This window comes from Antrostomus carolinensis, unplaced genomic scaffold, assembly GCF_000700745.2.
Source record: "Antrostomus carolinensis isolate BGI_N321 unplaced genomic scaffold, ASM70074v2 scaffold11562, whole genome shotgun sequence".
Taxonomy (NCBI): Eukaryota; Metazoa; Chordata; class Aves; order Caprimulgiformes; family Caprimulgidae; genus Antrostomus; species Antrostomus carolinensis.
Genome location: NW_010302350.1, coordinates 176,840 through 199,071, shown reverse-complemented (window position 1 = coordinate 199,071; position 22,232 = coordinate 176,840). Strand labels below are relative to the sequence as shown.

The 22,232-nt window shown below is 45.1% G+C and overlaps 1 protein-coding gene across 1 annotated transcript; it reads right to left on the bottom strand.

Annotated features, from left to right (window-relative positions):
• Positions 1-752: 752 nt before the first annotated feature.
• On the bottom strand, positions 753-21,694 carry SLC5A9 (solute carrier family 5 member 9). Its single transcript, XM_010163770.2, has 14 exons — positions 21,566-21,694; positions 20,072-20,143; positions 17,438-17,542; positions 15,409-15,573; positions 12,776-12,881; positions 12,124-12,204; positions 11,139-11,344; positions 10,188-10,323; positions 9,170-9,277; positions 8,836-8,986; positions 7,837-8,005; positions 7,084-7,299; positions 2,591-2,738; positions 753-961 (listed from the first exon to the last, which is right to left on the bottom strand). Exons 1-14 carry the CDS (start codon positions 21,692-21,694, stop codon positions 753-755), a joined length of 2,001 nt encoding a protein of 666 aa, XP_010162072.2.
• Positions 21,695-22,232: the final 538 nt, after the last annotated feature.

Below are 22,232 nucleotides of genomic sequence, written 5' to 3'. Positions count from 1 at the left end.
GTACAACCACAATAACCCAAAGTCAGAATTGTCTTTGTTACTAAGGCACCTTTATTGCTGGTAATGCTGTTAGGGGACAGGACTGGCCCGATGAGCAAACAGTGTCAGGCTGTTGTAAGACCCACTGTCATGCAGCAGAGCAGGCAGGGTGGGGGGGCTTAGAGGGGGCAGGGAAGCCCCTGTCCCCACCGCCAATGCCAACTGGGGTGGCTGTGGGAGCCAAGGTTGTTGCTGCTGAGCTAATCCAGTGGTCTCACACTAATCCCATCTGTATTTTGGCCATATAAAAAAACCTGCAGGTAGTGCTTAAGTCTCCTTGCCCACCCCAGTGTAAACCAGAAGTCCTTCTACTAAAAGCAGCGGCGTAAAGTCAGATCTGAGCTGATGCATGCGGGGAGCGAGGACCTGGCCATGCCACAAATGGACTTTCCAAAGCCTTTGCTCCTTGCTGAATTTGGCTCTGCAGCTTTATAATTGTCCCCAAGTCTCCTGACTTCACCCAATGCTGTCCCACACGTCCGCTGCATCCTGGATGTGACCAGTTTTGAGTGTTGATCCCACCTTATCTTATGGAGAAACTGAACCCTGCAGTCATTTCCAGCAAGCAGTGCCTCTGGGGAAGGGCTGCGCCAAGGTGTGCCGGCACCTCCAGTGACCATCACCAGGGTCTCTGTGACCTGACATCTCTGGCTTTGACATGAAGATGAAGACCCCCAAGAGAAACCAAAACTGCATGCTACCTGATCCCCACCTCAGCCAAAATATGCCCACAGAAAGACATTAATGGTCAGCAGGAGAATAGCATTAACATTGCAAACAGTCTTCCACAGGGGCTTTTCCTCAATGCTGGTGAGTCTCTGCTCCAGGGCAGCTCTCTCCTCTTGGGACAGAGTGGGTGTGGGGCCAGTGGACAGACCGCAGAACCACAAGTACAGCATTTTCCAGCAGGGAGGCTTGGCTGCTGTGAGAAACAGACCAAAAAATGGGCATTATCATCTAGCCAGGACATTTCTTTCCCTTCTTCCACTAGTTTGGATGTGCATTGACCAATCTGGAGTGGGTCTTGGGATGCACCTTTGATGTGAGAAGGGAAAGGGGAAGGGGAAGGGGAAGGAAAAGAGAAAGAAAGCTCTGCCTCAACCATGTATAGCACAGCCTAATTACAATTGGTTGATTGCAACACCAGTCGTTCATTAGTTAATTAACAGACCTCTTCCCCTTCCTCCCTGACCTATCTTCCATCCACTTTCACAAATTCCTGACAGCATGATGGTCCATTTAGAGATATTCTGGTTTATTTATTACATGACATGCTGGGTGAAGTATGTGTTTTAATTGTCAGCCCCGTGCCGTGTGTATTTCACTGGCTGCTCTTTCCAAATATAACCTTTTTTTGAAATGCAGGATGTCATAAGGCCTTGAAAAAGGTGTTACCCACAAAAAAAACCTCATTAAACTGTCAACTGCTGTGTTTCACATTTCCTTTCCCATCATTACTAATTACCAAAATACCAAGACATTTGTTTATAAAAATCTGAGCTAGTCAAGTGAACTAGGAATTGATAAGAAATAATAAATAATGCTGGATGGCTTCATTGAAATTAAACCCAAACTTACTCTATTGGGAAAAAAAAAAAAATAAGAGATTTCTTTAGTTGTTAATTTCTGTTTAGCTTGGCTGTAATTGGTACCAGTGTCCTTTGGACTTACCAGCAAAAGGAAGCAGTGAAGAAATCTTGTGTATGTGCCTTTCTTCTGAGTTTTTCTGCTCTGTAACCTTGGAAGGTTAAGCTCAAAAGGAAAAAAATGCATTTTTAAAATGGATTTGCAGAATATACCTCTGTCCACTCTGAAAAGAACTTGCCTATGTAGCATCTCCTGCTACTGTTCTGTCTCCTGATACCTCTAAGTTCATATAACTCTTTGCCTTCCTTTTTATTAAATACCCTTGGTAGGACACACAGCTATTTAAACAACTTGGATCTGAGCTTTGTCCATGGCTTATAGCCTAAGGGAAGATGAAAGATACTATTGGCTTCATGTAAATGAGAAAATTTGGGCTTGTAGATTTACGGTAGGACATCCACCAAGTGCACACATCTGCCCTCAGTGTCTCATGGTCCCTTCAGACCATGACACTATTTTGATACAGTACATTACATTACAGCATCACTGGGTGAGTTTGGCCAGCAAAGCCCACACAAGGGTAAGAAGGAGCCACATCTAGCACATATACAAGGGATTTATCTCCTAGTAATGAGGAGGACAGGAAGGGATGTCACAGTTACGTGCTGAAAGTTGAAATTACAGAGCCTGCCATGACTTTTTTTTTTTTTTCCCCAGGAATGGCAGCTATTCTGAGCCATTCAGAGGATTGCAACATGAAGGTAAATGCTAGAAGATATGTTAGGGGGACCAAGAATCACAACACTTTCATTTCTCACATCCTTGTAACTGATATACCCATAAACACAAGCCCCAACTCCAATGGATGCAACAGAAGGCATCTCATGAGCTTTAGAGGGACTGGCATGAGATCTTGGCTGTGCATTCACATGCACATGAGCGTGCTTGTTCACAGTCAGCCTACCTGTCTCCTCCTTATCGCCTGAATCTGCACTTTCAACCAGGTCACTCTCTCCGCTGGCTGGATGGATCTGTGCTGCTTCATTCTCGTAATTTTTCAGGTCAATGGCAGGTGCTTTTCTGTGTCTTGTCCACCACGTCAGGCATGCAAGCTGCAAAGTAGGACAGAGGACAAACAGGTTATTGCCTGTCAGTCCCAAACTAGCATGCCAGTCACCTCCCTCTTTGAGGGGGACAGATCCAAGATGTTGCCGAGAGACCTGTTCTGGGGCAACAGTTGTTCCACCACTTTCTCTCACCTCTAGGCCTGCTGCTTCTTTGGCTGACCATGGCACACTAAGCAGCTTGGTGGCATCAGCACTTCCTAACCACTGTGTGCTCTGGCCGAACCAGGCAGCAAGGACCATGCTCATCAATCCCATTCAAATGCTGCTGCCCAGGTCCATGGGCTGCTCTCCTGCTCCAGCCCATCGGCTGCCCTGCAGAGGAGCTGCAGGATGGGACCAGGACAGCGAAGCTGCAGTGGTGACAGCAGGGCAGGCAAAGTCACACATTTGCCTGACAAGTGGCTGCCTCCCTGCTCTGACCACATGGAAATGAATGTCTCCAATGGGTCACTTACAAAGTAACGTGAGCGTAATTTTTGAATTTTACACACACAAATCTAGGCAGGATTTTCCAGCTGACACAAAATGTTGCATAATTTCCAGAAGATTTATAGCTTTATTTAAATCATTTTCAACCAAGATGAGCATTGGGCAGGGCTAATCTTTCTTGTCATGATGTGCTAAATTGCTTTGATTTGATGATCCTCATCTTTCTCAAGGATTCTTTTTATTTTTTTTTTTAATCACTTAGGAAATGTCACTGGAACATAGCAAAGTTTCAGGGTACTAAAGGCTTTCCAAAACTTTTTTTCTTTCCCCTCCTCTTCCCATGTTTCACAGAATGACTGTCCCTTCACATCATTGCAGCAACATCTGCAAGGGCTGGAGTTCACCTGGGGCTCAGGCTCTGCCAGATGGGAGCAATTCCCAATTGAAAGCAGCACAGACACACAGGTAACCTCATCACATATCATCTCACTGACCAGCCAGGGGCTGGTCCTTTGACTCTGGCCAAATAAAGCAAACCACCACCCTAGACGGCTCCTTGGTGAAGCATCACACCCACACTCCAGCTTCAAGCTCCACTGCAGTGGGTTTTGGCTGTCCGAATTCCTTGAGGTCTCCCTTTCTCCTCTTTGCCACTGCCAGAAGGACATGTGCCAGGGCAGACTGGCAGCTTTGTGTGGCCATGGAGGCCACCACGGTGGTGCTGGCTTCACTTCCCTGGCACAGACTCACAAAGGGATGGGCTGGTGAGGCAGATGATGGCATGTTTTGCAAGCTTGGAGAAAGCAACCAAATACATAAATAAGGAGAACTGCTGACAAGGGACCTGCATTAGCATGATTGACTTGGTCCTAGGAAATGCTGCATGAAGCTGCCGTGCCCAAGGGTAAGAGAGTGAGGGGTAGCTGCTTGGTGGGTCCCGGGGAGCCCTGTGGCTCTGCTCCCCACTGCAGAGCCACACATGGGCAGTGCTCAGGGAGCCCTGTGTCCCCACCTAGTTTGTTCCTCTGTGGGTGCCTGGGTGCCACAGGAGCTGAACACACTTTGCTGCCATTGGCACTAAATGGAGCTGCCGGAGTTTCAGTTGCAGCACCTCAGGAGTGCATGGTGTAGGTTCAGGCCAGCCAAAGCAAGCTTGGTGCTCTTCCTAGGCCATGCACCCAAAGGAACCATTGAAGCCAGACCTCAGGACACAGGGAAAACATCCCTGACTCATGAAGTGGAACTGCCAATCCATCAGCCTGTCTGTGTGAGCCCTGACCCCTGGGGAGGTGACCTGCTCGTGTAGCTCTCATGCTTTGTGGGCTATTCCTCTCCCTTTTCACCCTCATATTCTCCTTGGACAAGGGAGTTTGTACAAACTCAGCAAAGTTTTTCTTTTGTTGTTTGTACACTAGAATAAATCCTTCTGTTCCAAAATGCCATCTGGCACCTGACAGTTGTGTTTCAGCTTCACAGTCTCAAATTTAATTGTAAGCTCTTTTGCAGGGTTTTCAAGGACGGCGTGACACAATATGGACTACCTACAATGAAGACATACGAACTCTGGAGCATACCAAACAAATTCTTTGCATACTTGTTTTCCAGCACAGCATCAATCACCACAGGGATGGGAGAGTGTCCAAAACAGCAGGAGAAAGTGCTACAGCTTGCAGTTCTTGGATTGTAATTCATTTAAAGCCAGGCACATTAGCTGTACCACTGTAACAACAGGTACAAATCTCTTTTCTCCTTTTGCCCATTTACTATCTGAAAAGCATTGAGATTCAATATTTAAAGTTGTCCAGCATAGATCCTCAGCTGGTGTAAAGCAGCATAACTGTGCTCAACAGCTGCTCCTGGTCTTTGAAGGCAATGGAGCTATGCTGATTTACATCTGCTGAAGCATGATCTATCACTGTATTTCCTTGGCTTTTTCTTTGGTGGCTTGTTTTTCTTTTCCTTTTGCTTGACAAAATAAACTGCGCAATTCCCAGCTCTTTCATCACTACATCTCAACGTGCTGCACAGATAAGGGCCAGCAGAACTAGCTCCATGCAATTTTTATGGGGGAAATACCTGAAGTTCATAAAGTGAATTGACCAACACATGGGACTAGGAAGCACTAGGGCTTCAGACATCCTCAGCCAGGACACCCGCTACCAGCCTCCCCATTTCAGCCACTGTCATGGGGACATACAGGCTCTTCACCACAGGTTTGCCCATTTTCATGCCAAAACTCAGCAATTTGAGGTTGCTAATGTCCAAATACAGACTTCAGGTGCTAGTTTCTACACAGAGGGTTAGAGCCTGACATGTCCACCCTGATTTCTACTTCCTGCCCTTCCTTCCCAAAAACCTTCTGTCCTTGAGCCATTTCAGCACAGCCACAGGCTAACTTGAGATGAGGAGACAAACCCTGCTTGCAGGACACCATGAGAAACCATGCCACCAGGAATGATGGTCCAATGATTTCCCCCTTGGACAACTTCCAGTTTGAATCCACCCTTTCTGAGCCTTGTCTCTTTGAAGAATATGTCAAATAAGGTCCTTTAAGTCCAGCACCTATAAAGTCACCTATTTCTACCGAAAATCTCCTCTAAAGAATTTCTGATGCTCATAACCTCTCTTTCCCCAATGCTATTACAGCAGGTGTTCATCCTGAACTCCCCCTCGCCTTGAAAACATGCTTTAAATGTTTTTATACCTCCGAGGTCAGACTGAAAACCTGTAAATGCCGTGACCAGTTTCTTTCTTTCCTGAACTGTTGGTATGAGGTTCCCTGTTTGCCAGTGCTATGTTAATGCATCTTATCTTGCTATTGCTGTGGGCAGGGAGCACTGCACATGTTTAGTTATCACAGGTCAGATGATGAGTGGGAACTCATTAAACCACAGTAATTAATTGCTGGCAACCATCTGGCCACCCTGAGCAGTAGTGAACAACGTAAGCAGCAGAACTAATGGTGCCTCCTTGCCAGTATTTCTCTCTCCCATGTGGATCCTCTGATAGCTAATAAAAGCTGAGACTTTATCTTGAAGCAGACACAAAGACAGTCTCTCTCTCCCACCCTCTCCTCTATCTGAGCACCTGCTTTCACGCAATCTTTAGGAGCTGGGTATCTTTGACACCACTAACATTCAATCAAACATTGATGGAACTGGTTAATGCTTTACAAGTTATGAGGAAGCAACAGATAGAAAATGCTATGATAGCATCACCCTCATTTCCTCATGCAGTTATCCCGGAAAAAAATAGGTCTTTTGAATCTATTCAGTAATCTTTGTTTGGAGGTAGATGGCAGGTTTTTTTAAATTGACAGCTGCTTTAAAACTTGAGACTGGGAAGAGTTTATTTAAAGTTTTATTGTATAAAGCCTCCCAACTCTGAACTATTTTAACATGTTAAGTAAAAGAAAGTTGTGCCTGACTCAAAGTTATTAAATGTAATTGAGATTACATTGGGACAAAATGTTATTTTCATAAATGCCCATGTTGCAAAAGGTATTAATCTTGTTTGCCTGCAAGATTGATGCTGGCTTTGCTGAAACAGGCTAGATGCTACAATTAGATAGATTTAATTCCTCCACAGCAGTGCTCTGTAATATAATTTCATCTCCTTCCCCTTCTTCTTGTCTTTCTATTCCAGTTACGATGGGCTGTGGTGTCTGCCTAGCTCTAGGCACAGCATGGGGACTCACACTCAATTTGAAGTACTCAGTGCCTCAGGAAGCATTAACACTGTGCAGCCTGGGGAATAGAAAGCTGAGGAGCAAGGGCTTCTTTGAGCATATGTATTGCACACCATTTCTTAACCATGGGAGAAAAAGGAAAGGACAGGTTTCAGAGATTCTTGGAAACCAAACGGGGACTCTGAGACTAGGGTGCCACTGCAAGTCACTTACCTTCTCTTCAGGGATTGGTGGGGTGCAGAGACTAACAAGGACAATGACAATTGCAGTGAGGACACAGAGGATGAGGGCAAAGTAGAGGTAGTGCAAGTCCTTTAGCACAGCTGGTCTTCTATCCTCCTCACCACAAGATGGTGTGCTATAAATAAACTCGATGACCATCCGAATGAGACCAACAGCTAGCCCAACCATGAGGCCCCAGAAAGCACCCTGAGAAAAGGCAAGCATAAAAAAAAGTCACTGCATGTTACCTTTGGTTAAAGTTTTCTTCTTTTATTTTCTTTTCTTTTCTGCTCCTTCTCAGACCAAGACCTTTTATGCCTGATGGAAACGCACACTGACATGCATCAAAGGAGGATGTTTTCAGTTAAAAATCCTCATTTTCTCTTTCTGTCCTTGAAAATGGAACAGATAGAGCACAGAAAATGCAAAACTCTTCTGAGCAACATGTCTTCAACTAGACTTTGACACGTCATCCCTAAAGTGTGGAACAACTTTGCCTTTCGTGCTTTCAAAGGAGACTGCCAATAAGTACCACTTGCAGTGGCTTCTTGGAAGCAAACATACACTTCAGACTGGGCTAAGATCCACTAATGCTTGCCAGGGAAAGGCTGCCTCACTGTCACACTTTAGCTGGACTGGCTTTAAGTTTAAAGAGTCTCAAAGGCTGGGTAGTGAGGGGATAGTTAGTTATTTATTTTATTAAAATAAACATGCATATCAATTGGTTGTTGACACTTCACTTACAGGCTCATTAATCCTCTTGCAGAAGACTGCCAGGATGAAGAGAGCTGTGATTGGTGGGGCTAGATAGCTGGTGATGGACTGAATGTAGTCAAAGAGCTTGCCACTGTTGGCTGATTGAATGATCGGGATCCAGAGAATACTGATGACTACAAGGATGAGGATAAAGACTCTGGAAGATGAGGATAAAATTATATTAGCTCTGCAAGTGGTGGAGTCCACGTGAAAACAAAGTTTTGCAGCAAAACACACTTCCAATTGCTCTCAGAATTTCCTAAGAAAAAAATCCACAGATCACTCTTAAGAACCTTTTCCTGTGTACATAGGAAAAGACAAAATTGTTCTCTTCTAGAAAGTCACACAGAATCACAGAATGTTAGGGATTGGAAGGGACCTCGAAAGATCATCTAGTCCAATCCCCCTGCTGGAGCAGCCTTCAGTCACCCCACAATAAAGATCAGAAACTTGATGCTCATGACAGAAGAGGAAAAGCACCACAAACACACAGGACACAGCTTAAATTCTGCCATCAAGAGGAGAACTTTATATGCCCCTAATGTAATGCAGTACCAAAGCTTGCTTGCAAAGGGCACTCTAACTTACTAGAGAGACAGAGACCTATGAGGCCCAGCTTTCTGCACTTTTCCCTGAAAAAAGGAGTAATTGCAATGTATCACTCCTGTCTGATGCAAAAATAACATGTTCTCAAAGACCTCTGGTGGGCACCTTTGGCTTTTCTAAAAGTTACATTTAAGGCAGCATTTATGTTACGTTTAGAGATGACAGAGGCAATGATCTACCTAGCTCAGTGGCACTCTCAGTGTTTCTCTTTGGCCAGGTCTATCTGATATAAAGCTGGAAAATGTAATGCTCTTCCCCAGGCTGCGTTCCTGTTCTATATTTTAGGCACCAGATTTTTCTCAGTGAGTCCAGAGTGAAGAATAGAAATGCTGCACTCAAAACAGATGATGAGAGCAATGACACATAAAGAAATGTAAGGACCTGCCCACAATCATCAGCTCCTGCTCTGAAGCCTTTCTTCGGATCCGTTGCCAGATGTCTATAACGAAGAGAGTGCTGCTGCTGTTGAAAATGGAAGTGAGGGAACTCATCAAGGCTGCCATCATCACAGCAATCATCAAACCTCGGAGCCCTGGGGGAGCAAAAAAGAGAAGGAAAATCAGGACTAGACCTTTGGCCTCTCAGCACTCATTTTTCATCCTAATATCTGGCAAATGAGTAAGATTTCCTCATCCCTAGGATGGATAAGGGCAGTCTGATACCCCCACGCAGAGCATGGCTCAAGCCCATCTCCCCAAGAGTAGAGATTTCTCACCATCAGGCAAGAGTTCTATCACGAGTTTGGGGTAGGCAATGTTGGAACAACCCACTGCAGCTCCACAGACCCTTCTACAGATGTCTGGGACCACGCAGCCCACTTCATCTGTAGAAGACAGGAAAATAACAAGAAATCAGTGTAAACCCCATTCAGCCACAGATTGTTTAATCTTGATGCCCTGTGTGGTTTTGTATAAATTCAGAGACAGAGCTGGGATACAGCTAGAATGAGTGGTGCTGAAGAACATTTTACATCATAAAATAAAGGTGAAACTTCAAGAGGATATTTTGCAATTCTATTCAGGGTACAGATATAACTCTCCTGGATGTTGCATAATTGTAATCCTTGATGTCTTGTCATTTGTGGGAACTGGATTGTTTCCATGAACCTGTCAGCTAGGTTACCAAGGATGTTGCAGACTGAGTTACTCCTATTTGAGGAGATATGGGAGAGAGGCACTTGAGACACATTTTCCTCCAGGAGTGGTCCTCCTAATCGGGGTATTCTTCTTGGGAAGTGGCATGCTCTGGAGAAACCACCAATAAGAGCTCCTTGGGAGACAACATGAGGGGAACTCTTGCTCTTTCACAAAAGAAGGCTGTTTTGCATAATCCACCAGGAACTGCATGAATCTGTTTGTCAGATTGCTAAGACTCTCACCAAATACCTAATCAAAGTAATTCATAGGACCTGAAGGACAACCCCAGTGCTCCATATATCTAATCTCACTGATTTCCTCCAGATAGACAGATGCATGCAATGTCCACAGCATGAAGTTATACAACCCTAATGGCAAAATATGCTCCATATGGATACTCCCAGTGATTTCTGGCACTGTAGGAGCACTGGAGGTGGAGGAAGGGCATGGGACCCATGTACCAGTGTACAACAGGAATCTATACGAGTATCCCTGCAGGACAACAGTTTTTGAGGTGTAAAAGTGCTGGAGGACTTGTATTGCATTAGTGGTCATGGCAGTATAAAGCCCTGCAGCAAGGAACATGGAAAAGCTTACCTGGGTAAAGAGCTCTGCTGATCATTCCTGGCATGACAATGAAAAACATAGGGAAGATTTTCAGATATCCTCCCAGCACTGATCCACCTTTGGCATGGGAGAGGTTCTTGGCAGAGAGAGACCTCTGGACTATCACCTGCAATCAGTGCGGAAAGAGAGCAGAGACTAAAACAGAAGCACTACAGAGAGAGCAGGATCCATCCTCTCTCTGTCTCATTCTCATGGATGACTTTCATCCGACAGGATCCCAGGGTGTTTTGCATGCCAACAGCAACTTTCCCATCTCGGTTGACTGCAGCCTGCTGCCACTGCTCAGAGCTCAGTACACAGGCTACAGGAGAGGGCAGCGTGGAAATTTCCTTTGCAGGAATCATTTTGCCCTTGTCTGAAATGAAGCCACCTTGAGGACTGGAGACAGCAGCTGTATGGCAGCAAGAGATAAGGAATGAAGCAGACTGTGGGTGTTTTTGGTAAAAGTTCAGTGGTGGGTTTTCAGAATTATTCCATCTTAAAGCACAAAAACACCATGTCTTGAGAAATAAATGCAGTTATCCTTGTTTGTAGCTTGGAAAGGAATAAGAAATGTGAGACTTCTAGGAATATAAATGCCTTGGCTGGAGATCTACACAGGGTCACTACAGAGCCAGCCCCAGATCCACATTTCCATATCCTTGGCACACTAACTGCATGAAGACCCCTGGTACTGAACAGCCCATAGTAGGATAAAGATGGAAGAAAATAACCTGCTGTCTCTGCACTAAGAAGGGCACAAAATAAGCAGCTTGTTGGGAAGGTGGAGGGAGTGAGATATTCTGGTCTAGACTTCTAAAAAGGTAGTAACTCCCACACAGTGAGACAGAGTCATGTTTCAGCTCACAAATACACAAACTAAGGAGTAGACTGGAAATAATAGCATCATGGTTGGCCTGGAGAGGGAAAGACTTTCTTTACCTGGTCAGTGCACCAGCACCAAAGAGCCAGCACAGAGAGGCCAAATATAAGGCCAGGCCAAGGAATGTCTCCTGTGACTGGATCCCTGAACAAATGAAAGGCATCTGCACGTGGGAGGTGACAGGTTGTGTTTGGGACTATGATCTTTGGTATTGCTGTGCTGTATTTCTCCTGAAGTCCATCATACCAGCCCACTTTTTCAAATCCTGAAAAGGAAATGCCAGTGATTTAAGGTCTGGTGAATCCTGCAAAGTTATTTCCTTATCTGAGTCTCATGATTACTTTTCTCTTCTCCTATCTTCCTCTCATCTCTTTTCTTTCTATTCCACCCTCACTTTTGGCAGTCAAGGTTTCTACAGGAGTCAGTTGGATTTTGCCCAGATTCCTTGTGGTTTTAACAGTACATCCTGGAAGAGGATCAATGCAGAAAAATCTCCATGATCCTAATCCCCACAATGTCCTCAGCATCTAATCTTTGCTCATACAACCTCCAAGATCTGGAGCAGGAAGGTATGACATGAAAAAAAGATATATCTACATTTCTGTTTGCCAAGAAGGCTTAAAGCAAAGACTGATGATGGTCAGTTCCTTGTTGGTTTATTTTTTATAATGTTTAGTTACACCCAGATGAATCCACAGTAACTCCCAAAGTCAACAGGAAAAGTCAGCAGAGTTACTCTGAATTTACATGAACATAGTGAGAGCTGCATTTGGCTCTGGGCATGCCGTGTTGCAAGCTCTTTGGCAACTCCAGGTAAACCCAAACAGGCAAGGTGAAGTTATCCAGAACCTCACCTCCATACAGTTAGTGCAAAGGAGGAAGCAAGTCTGATGACTTGGCAAATGAGAGCTGTGCTGTCACCACTTCTGTGAGTGGTTAAAACTCATTTCTGCACCATACATGAAAGGGTGAGGTACCCTGCTAAGGTCTAATGGCCTTGGGACCATTAAACTAGTGTATGAAGTCACTGAAGGCTCCCCTTACCTATGAACATGAGGACCAAAGCTCCCAGCACCATGATCAGGGTCTGTAGCGCGTCTGTGTATATCACAGCCGTTAAACCACCTGTCAGGAGAACAAGAGACAACAGGCAGAGTGCATTACCATGTACAATGAAACAGGTACCTCACCTGGAAAATGGTTTTCTTTGGCCTCAGCCCTGTGATTTCAGGACAGACCCATTGGGAAAATTTGGCACTGAGCTGGTCCCCAGGACCCTATAGCTATCACAAGCCCTCCCATGAAGAAAGGCCAGAAGGGCCTGTCCATGTTCTCGAGAGGATTTGGCGGCATCTCAACATCTTAATATCTAAAGATACTAATGTTGCAAAAGAGGAAAATAAAAGAGCAAATATGGGCGGTGGTAGCTCTCTGTACAGAGGGAGATGGCAGCCTTCTGTAGCATTGGAGAATATCCCAGAAAACAATGATGTTCCCCCCATACCAGTTTCCCTTGAGCCAGGAGGGGAGAGGGAAATAGCCAGAGGTCTCCAACAGCTGGGAGTGAGAGTGAAACCAGCAATCAAGGGAATCACTCCCTCAGACCAGGACCTGAATACTTTCCCCTACGGAGGAAAGGGGAAAATCCTATCTTAGGCTCCAGTTTATAACTTTTCTTTTAAAATCAGCTATTTACCGGCTATGGTGTAGACAGCAGTCACTGCTAGCAGGACCACAGTGGACAAGTAGAGGTTCCAACCCAAAGAGATTTGGATGAACAATGCTCCAGAAAAAATGTCTGTCTGGAATAAAAAAAAACCAAACCAAGGTCAGTCTGGCATTAGTAGTGCTTTGTGCAAGTGAAATCTAATAAAGCAGCCTGCAGCCCTCTGCGGCTGGAAGCATTGACGAGGGAGGACACCACGAAGGTGAAGTGGAAGAGGTGAGAGCATGGGGCTGTTGGCTGCGAACCTTCTTGTTCTCAGTGTAAGGAAAATACTTCCTCCAGGTCAGAGCTCAGTATCTGGGAGCTGGGGCAGCAAGAGGGTGAAAATCAAGGTCCTATGCCAAGAGACTAAGCCACCAAAATAAATCTTACAGGCAGCCTTCCTGGCATGTAACCCTCACTGGCACAGAGAGGTATTGGTGGAAACTGTCACTCCTTTTGCTGGCTGGAAGTGAAGACTTCCATGGGGAGCAGGAGCCCATATAACCACAGGCAGACACAGGAGGGAAAGGAGGGCAAATAGCAGAGACCAGGTTCTTCTCAAGACTATATCTTGGTGGCCTAGTGGCCAGGAGACACTCCTGCTTGAAAGACCCTTAAAGAATCACTGATATCTTGTGCCATGATTTATTTATCTGAAAAAGGTCAACAGCTTGCTTTTCTATTCATGCAGTTCAGCATACTAGAATGACTCCAAAAAAATGGGTTATACCTGCTGAGGACCTCACTAGAAATACAGAAACCCCCATTGCCTTTGTTTTGTTTGGACCTGCTGGCAGAGAATGTGAAACCAGAAACTGGGTGAAACCGAGAATTGTAAAGATAACGTCACTCAAATGCAGAAGGTGACATGGGAGATATGTATGTTGGGAAATCAATTTGAAGGACACCTGCAAATCTGGTATGGGGCGACATTTGCCAAGGGAGATGGAAGGGATGGGGCAAGATTTCTGTTTGCTGTGCCTGAAATAAGCACCTTAAAAGCAAGCACCCAGTGAAGTGCAACCCTGAGACAAGACAACCACTGTCTTCACACCACAGGAACCACTGGGTCTTCTGGTTTTTGACTTCCCAGCAGGAAATAGGAACACCTCTGTAGCCATGCAGGATCAGTCCTTTGACAAGAGTGTTTATTGAGATCTCTGCTTTTCTTTGTGAGCAGGGAAGACTCTGCAGTGCTCTAGTTGCTAACCTATGTTTGGGTAAAAAGCACAGGGAGAAAAATCCTTCTTGTAACCAACTGCCTGCTGTCCAGCCAGCCGCTAAATGAGCTCTCTACAAACAATAGCACTGCTTAATAGAAAGCACCTGTCATGCCCATAAACTCCTCCAGCCACATCCGTCAGCCACGCGTGAATTAGCTGCACAGAGGAGAAACCACTGAGATGAAACAGCAGTGACTGAGGCCAGAGTCCTGCTCTGAAATGCATTGGAAAATACTGCTCTGCTGAAGGTCATTTTGAAAGACTGGTCTGTTTTCACCACATACATTGACTGTGTAGTTGGGCATATTTTGATGCTGTTGCAGGAGAAAACTACCGTTTACCCCTCAGGGGTAAAGAGGCTTCAAATGCCTCTTTGCAAGACCTCATCCTGGGCAATGCTTCAATCCCACAGATCAAATCTCCTGAAGGCAGTGGTGACATAAATGGGTGACATGACCAAGAGCTGGCCATTACAGGAGGAGATGCATCCCATACTCCCAGCCTGGAGCTGCTCTTAATGCACCTCTCAGGAACCGTAAAATGTGTATGGGTGCCTCATCTCCAGCACAATTTGATATCTAAATACTTCAATAGGGTCTAGTAAAAACTGACCTGTACTGGCCATGGGACAATCAGCTGGAGACAAAGTATTGACATTTTCAGTCCCTATAACGGACTCTGAAATACAGCCCTCTCCTTCCAAGGACACAGGTAGTTCTTAGCCAATATCTGAGCGTAAATTCTGCCTCTTTATTAATGGATTTTAAATGAAGGGAAATATCCAGTAGCTTACATTACTTTTTGGTTACTAGCAGGGTACAATGCTACAAGCAGTCCAAGAAAGATGATGAGTTTTGTCTTAAGCCAAAACCTACCTCCCTTTCACCATACCCTTTTTATACAACACAAGTGATAGAAAGAGAGAGGAATAACCATAACATCTCTAATGCTGAAAACTCAGCTACAATACAACAGAAGATTTATGATAATTTAAAAGAATTTTGCATCCACGAGATGCAGCCAGTCAGATCCTCAAATGGGGTAATGCTGCAGTTCCCCTGTCTATATTACCTAAGGTTTGATCTGATAGAAGAGGAAAAGCATGCAGACAGCGTATGGTACTTTTACTGTTTAGTAATTAGCTGCCATATCCCTGCAAAGTTCTCACTGTGCATTGCTGTTTAATGAGAGCTTTCTCTCTCAGGATAAGTCTCCATGATCAATAGAGAAGCAGGTATTTACTTGAGCAAAGCAGCACACTAACACACTGCTACTGTTTCTGGTAGCTGAGCTGGTCCTTTCAAGGACATCTGAGTTATCTCTTAAGCAGCCCTGTGTTGTACCAGGATGACCTACCCCTGCCCTAGACACAAGTGTTGTCTTCAGTTGGATACATACGGATATCTTGGTGAATATATAGAGAATGAGGGACAGTACAGACATGTAGATTTGTATCCTCTGCCCTCCAAATCTCTTCTGCAGGTACTCAGGCATGGTGACAACTCCTGCTGCAATGTAAACAGGCACAAAGATCCAGCCAAGAGCCAGAAGCGCCCAGGTAGCCTGTTAAGGAGACAGAGAAAATAAAGGCACATGATTCAACACATGGGAGCATCCTTCTCCTCTCCTCTTTCAGCAGACATCCTAAGAAAGCAGAAGGATACTGTGCCATCCCATATATTTAGGAAGCAGTCTGACTTTTTGTCACTGCTCAGAAGATGAGATGGCAAATGGAAGAATTATGACAATATAATTAGAAGCTTTTGAGGTTATCCTCCTAAGCCCTGTCTCTCTCTGTCATGAGTGGCACATCCTGTTCCATCTCCCAGTCTTTTAGGCAAGATGGTATATTCTATTGCCCTGGATCTCTGAAAGAGCGTGCTGTATTTGGGGGCCTGTGAAACCACTGATGTTGTGGCAGCGAAGAGTTAAGAGATTCAGAGAAGGATGGGAGCATCTGTTGGTTGCTTGATTAGCAAGTGATGAGGCTGAGGTAGCAGACTGTCCCTGCAGAGCATAAAAATAAGCAACAGCAAGACTCTGCTGGGATGTTCTCCTTGCAGGCTGATGCAGATGTGCTTCTGTCACTGGTAGATAAAGGGGCAGTTCAGTTGCTCTGCCACAGGTGAAGGGCCTTTGGAAGGTGTAAAGGCATCTCCTATCATGTATTTTTTTCTCTGAAATCCAGCAAAAGCCCAAACAGGAGATCCTGAACATAAATAAAAGTCAATGGATTATCAAACCTCACCTCCTGGCTGTCTCAGTCCATTACCTTTCATCCAAGTACCTTACATTAGTCCAGATTTTACTTTGACCAGTTATTTAAGTTATCAGAAATGAAACTGAGCCTTGTGAACAGAGACTGTGAATGATCGAGGAGAACAGCCATGGCCTCTGCAGTGACAGAGGCTGGCTTAGACAAAAGATGCTCATATGATCCCTGCAGCTGAGTGATGTCCCATGACAAAGGGAGAGAATAATGGCATATCTAAGTTCCCTTTCCAATCTGAAAGAAATTAACCTAAACTCATGAAGTTAGATTTGCCCTGACATACAATCTTGTTTTCACGGGCTTCTAAAATGACTTGAATAGATTTACTTAAAATTCAGCAATATTGGTATGTCCTACATGCACCAGGCTGGACACAGGCTCTGGTTTCTTCACAAAGGACTTAAAAGATGATCTTAATGGTTTAGAAAAAAAACCAACAGCACAGTAAACAGATATCTCAGGAAAGAGCTTTTGGTGGGCCCTGCCTGTGCTTGGCAAGTATCTCGTGCTATTAGCAGCCTCTGCTCATATAGACAAGAGATTTAGAGTTAGGTGAGTGATGTTTATTGTGAGGCTGGCACTAATCTCACTCCTCATCACTGCAGCTAAGAAATTTCATTAGCATCACACACAAAGGGCCTGGTTTTCATGCTCTGTGTGGTGTCAGTGGCAATTTTCCAGGCCACTTCAATAGGGCAGAACAAGACCTGCCTTCACACCCAGATGTTCATCCCAGAGGCGTCATGTTTTGGCAGCTGATAGGTGAAAGCAGTGTTCTCAATTTTCATGGCTTTACACTGAATTTAGGAGCACATACTGCTTTTTTTCAAACTCCCTGTACCCAGGATCTTGTGATTATCCAAGTACCTTTTCAGCATTCATTACCTTTTATTTTAATCTTGATGAGCGCAGACTAAAGCTTAAAAATACAGCCATGTGCTTCTGGAAAGGTCAAAGAGCTAATAATTTTAGTGGATTCCACTTAAACTAAAATAAAGATCTCATGTTGTTAAGGCTACCTGAATGTCCAGAGGCTTCTCTCCTGAGGTTTGAGAACTTGTAGTTGCTAATACTGTTAGCATCTGATTTTGGAGACAAACTCCCAGTCCCTTTGTAAAGAGTGACATCTGAGTTGATAACATAACTGAATCTTACATTCCACTCAAATCCTCCAACAGCAAGGCCCCCAGCTGCTCCAGTGCCTGCCAGGCCGATGAGCAAACCACTGCCCACGTTGCTTGACATCAGGGATGCTCCAATCTGAAACACAGGGCACAGGCACAAAACCCAGAAAGTCACCTTAAGGAACTTCTGTATCAGCCCAAGCATTTTCCCCAGGCATTCTCTTCCTCGTAGGGAGATAACTGGGTGTTAATGGGGAGTTGGGGTTTCCTTCTCCTTTTAAATAAAACTACTTTTTTATATCTTAAAGTGTGTGTGTCTGCTCCCTTCCACTGCCCCCATTCCAATGCAAAGCTTAATTTCAGAATCAGGGTTCACTTTGTCAGTGGTTCTGAGATACACACCTCTTATGGGGACTACAGCAGGGTGAGGGAAGTCTGGTGGCAGCCACAGACACTTCAGTGTCCATGAAATGTGATGGATTTCTCCATTCCCTTGTCAGTCAGCCAGCAGCATGCCTTCTCCAGCCTTGCTGACCCTTGCTCTGCCTCCCCACGTCTTGCTGACAGGCCAGTCTCTTTTAAGTCTTGCACTGAACATGCATGTGGTGGTTTACACAGCTATGGTGACAGGCGTGCTCTCTGGGAGCCCTTTCTAAGGGAGAAGATTCCTGAACCATAGCATGGATGATGTTAGAAACATGCAGGTCTTCTGTGTTTTATGACTACACATAGGTTCAAAGATACTCAGCTCTGTAGTAGGCTGGAAAATGCTAATGCCTCAGCTTAACTTTAACTGTAGGCTGTGGGCATGGTAGGCTGTCCCCAGCATGGCTCATTGACACCCTAATTGGAAGAATGCAAGCTCCAAGGCACTTTAAACAGGGCAAAGACTATCTGACTTAATTACCACTTTTATTTGGCACAAAGCCTCACCTCCTTTCGTTATGCCAGCATCAAATTCTCTCAGGGTCAAATGAGAAGTTACCCAAAGGACAAGTCTAGCCCTTTTGTCTCTAGAGAAAGTTTGCTTTTAGCCACATTGCCTACAAGGAGCTTTTCTCTCTGTAGTACTGCTACATGTGAAACAAGGAATGATGGAATTTGATCTGCTTCTCACCTTTGAGCAAGGTAAAACATTAATACAGCATCAGCACCCACACACTCCTGCCAGCAGCTCTGCTTTCTTGTCTAAGAAAACTCCTGATTATAGAGCTGGCTGCTTCAACATGAATTTGCAACTGAGGTAAGGACTGGTGTTCTCAAAAGATGTAAATAGTTTTCCTGATATCTATATCAGACATGGAAATACAGAAGATATACATTGCACAGGAGCAGCAATGTAATACCAGGGTTGAGTTGAGACTGCCTACCCCATAGCAGAGATCTATCACCCCTGTAAAAAAAAAATAAAATACATGTAAGCCAGTCATGTACTCAAGGTGAAGGCCACGAAGAGTTGAGCCTGCAGGAGTGCTGCAAAGGTGGAACCAGATCTCTAACAAACAAAATTGAAAAGTGAACAGCATTAGAGGTTGCTTTGAACCTAGAATGGTAAGTCAGGAGAGTCAAGAGCCAACCTGTACCTAATAGACTCTGTGGCCATCTGTGGTTGGAGCCAAAAGCAATGAGAATGCTTTGGGGTTTGTTGTTGTGGGTTTTTTTTTTTTGTTTTTTTTTTTTTCTTTAAGAAACAAAAAATAAAAAAAGGAAAAAAAATTACAAAGTTGGGGCAAAAATGTTTCATTTTAGTATCTTTTAATTTTTCCCCTCCTAAGCTAAGCTTTTCCATTAAATGTCACTTGTTTGAGACAGAAGTATAAAGAATGCTTAAGAAATAACAGATTTTAGAAAGGTGTATTTGTTTCTGATGGAAGAGGGTGAAAATCTAGCCTAGTGAATTTATGGGCAATGTATATCCAAAGGGTAAAAAAAAAAAAGAAAAAAAAATACAATGTTTTGGTTGAGAAGTGTATTCTGTTACCCACGACTCACTGGAGAGATATATGCTGCTAGAGTCTGGCATTGGCTGAGAAGGATCTTTATTCCTGTGGCATTTTTATTCCTTTCAAACTTTAAATTATCTTTATATGTACCTTTCACTCCCAAGAAAAGGCACCTTCAATAGATCTTTTTCTTTCTTCAGAGTGAAGATTTATACTTCAGTGGTTTGAAGTTTATATTCTTTACATCATTAGTCAATAATCTCAACTTTACTCCAAATAGCAAGGGCTTAGAAAGTCCTGGGCTTTGGGATTATTTTTTCTTCAGTCTCTAAATGCTTTTTACTGGTTGGAACATTCCTAGATTACCTAATGCTCTCTTGGCTTGGGGACAACTGTACCTTTGGTGACTTGGGACCAAAGAGTTTCAAACCCAGCTAGGCAGTCAGCATTCCCTCACTTCCATCAATGTGAATATTTTTATTGCTGACTTCAGCAGAGAAATTGAGAGCTGACAAAACCTGAAGATGTTGAACTATCCTTTTGGCCCAGCAGCTCCATGCTGTAGCCCATTTGCAAAGCTCTATGGGATGATTCCTGGTGGATCCTCTTCATCTCAAGGCTACAGTCGAAATACGTATGGACCAGGTCCCCTCACTAGACCTGCTCTCCTTACATCTGGAATTGCTTTCAAATCATGAGAGAGAGAGATACTTTTCACTTACAGGCCACCAAGTCATTGATCGTCCAGCTAGGAAATAGCCTCCAATGGTTCCCCGGCTTGCTCGTATCGATGACTGGAAGCACAGGGGAAAAAACAAATAAATGTTTCTTCTATACACTTGCCCTCAAGTCAGACTCAGTGCCCACCCCAGTAGCCTTGAAACGTTCTGTGAGCAACCTCTTGCAGCACCCTAGTCCTACTCCCTTTGGTGTCACTGCAGTCAACTGGCTCACGCTACTCAGAGCGGCACAGACAGGCAGCGCGTGGCTCTGACGCAGGCTGAAGCAGGGCCTCTGTGAAAGGCATCTAATGTTGAGAAATCTAAGGGTTTGGCTGCTCTCAGCCATGTGGAGATATGTGTTTGCACCTCCAAGATAGGTTGACCACCTTCTAATGACAGTATGTATTAAGAGGAAACATTTTCCTCCACACTGTCTGGCACCCCTAGAAAATACCTTCAGAGCCAAATAAGGAAGAACACGACACAGGGGTGAGAATCAGAAGACAACCTTGTATCCCATGGGATGCCATCAAGGACTGCATTTGGGTGTGACATGCAGGTGCACTCCAGGATGGCTGGCAATGCCCTGCTGCAGCTCCTGCTGCCTTGTTCATCCCACTGCTGTTGCTTCAGAGTTTCCAGCAGCCCCCACACTTGCATGGCCCCATCACACCAGCCCCATCTAGGAACTGCATGAGAACTGCAGGGATTTCAAGAGCAATAGGATGTCCACAGGCCAAACAAGTCCTCTGATGTGACTGAGGCTGACTGTGCTTGCAGTCAGGGACCATAATAAAACGGTTTGCTGCAAAATGCCTATGCACATGGCAGCACCCAGGCTGGTGAGCAGCACTACCACCAAGCCAGAAGAAGCCTGAATGCCTGGTCTAAGCATCCAAAGATTGTCTTGTGTATCTGTTAAGTATGCCAAGTTTCACTCATTGTTTTTCCTCTCTTTGTGCAGGTTTCTGGTAGTCCAGCTTTGGAAAGAAGCTGCTTGTACCTATTTAATGACTTCTCCTTCAATGTGAGAATTGGGAATGAGAAAAAACACTTCAGCCAGTGAGAAGATTGTAGGTCTCTATGAAAGAGGCCTTCACAAAAGAACATGAAAAAATAATTAGTAACAATTTTCACAAAGCTTTTTAAAATCCCATTTCATTCTTCTCCCCCTCAACCCCAGCTTTTCTCTTGCCCTTGCCCCCTGCCTGCCCACACCCCAACATAAGACTACTTTGCAGCATGAGAGGTAGACATCATCCCCAGAACAACCTTCAGGGAATGACCCCTTGGTTGTCCCCATGTGGGTGTAGGAATGAGGGCTCACAGGAATACCACTGTCACCCCACAAACCTGCTCAATAGGCCATGGGATAACGGTGTGTGCAGAGGATGCCCTTTGCAGGGAAACACGTTTGTACCCAGGAGGGATCCAGGGAGGATCAAAGGCTCTCCACCTCAGGCAGACCTAAATCCAGTCACCTCGGGGACTCACCCATATCCCGACGAAGAGGACAAAGGCGAAGTAAAAAACCACAACAATGATGTCTGCCACACCAAAGGCCGCTGTCGTGTCCCCCGGCAGCGTGGGCAGCTCCGTGGTGGCCGGAGTTGGCTGGCTCATGGCTGCGAGCAAACTGCTGATTTTCTCTCTCACGCTGGACTTTGGTGCACGTTGGCCTTCATTGCTTCCCTTGTAATAATTAACAGGGTTGAGAAGGTGTGAGTGGGGAACAGGAGACAGGCAGGAATGTGGTTAAGGTTTCCCAGCAGACCCCACAGGAGCTTTGGCTCCATGGTTCGGCAGGGAGGACCTCCCCGTAGCTCTGTGGTGTGAGCATCCCTCCTGGCTGCTTCTGCAGCCTTTTACTAGTGGTCCCCTCCCATGTACCCAGTGGTGACAGGCACTGCGATGGCAGATGGATAAGTGTCAAATTGTCTTGCTCCCCGTGTCTTTCACATCACTCTCCCTGCAGCATCCTAGAGGGGAAAGTTCATCCTAAGAGGAGCTGCCATAGACGGGAGTTGGTCTTTCTTCCTGGCACAGGTGACGAGGACACCAATCTGTGCAGGATGGGTGCAGCACCTGCACCCACCCCCCAGGGGCAGGACCAGTCAGGGCAGGTGACAGCACCAATGCCCCTTTCTTTACTGGGTCCATC

Bases quoted from the DNA above. Each gene is read 5' to 3' on its own strand.
- SLC5A9 (XM_010163770.2), bottom strand. From the start codon at position 21,694: ATGAGCCAGCCAACTCCGGCCACCACGGAGCTGCCCACGCTGCCGGGG. The intron at 12,205-12,775 runs GTAAATAGCTGA...TTCTCCTGACAG, and splicing joins TGCTGTCTACACCATAGCCG to GTGGTTTAACGGCTGTGATA. The intron at 8,006-8,835 runs GTCCTTACATTT...CTCATCTTCCAG, and splicing joins GAGCTGATGATTGTGGGCAG to AGTCTTTATCCTCATCCTTG.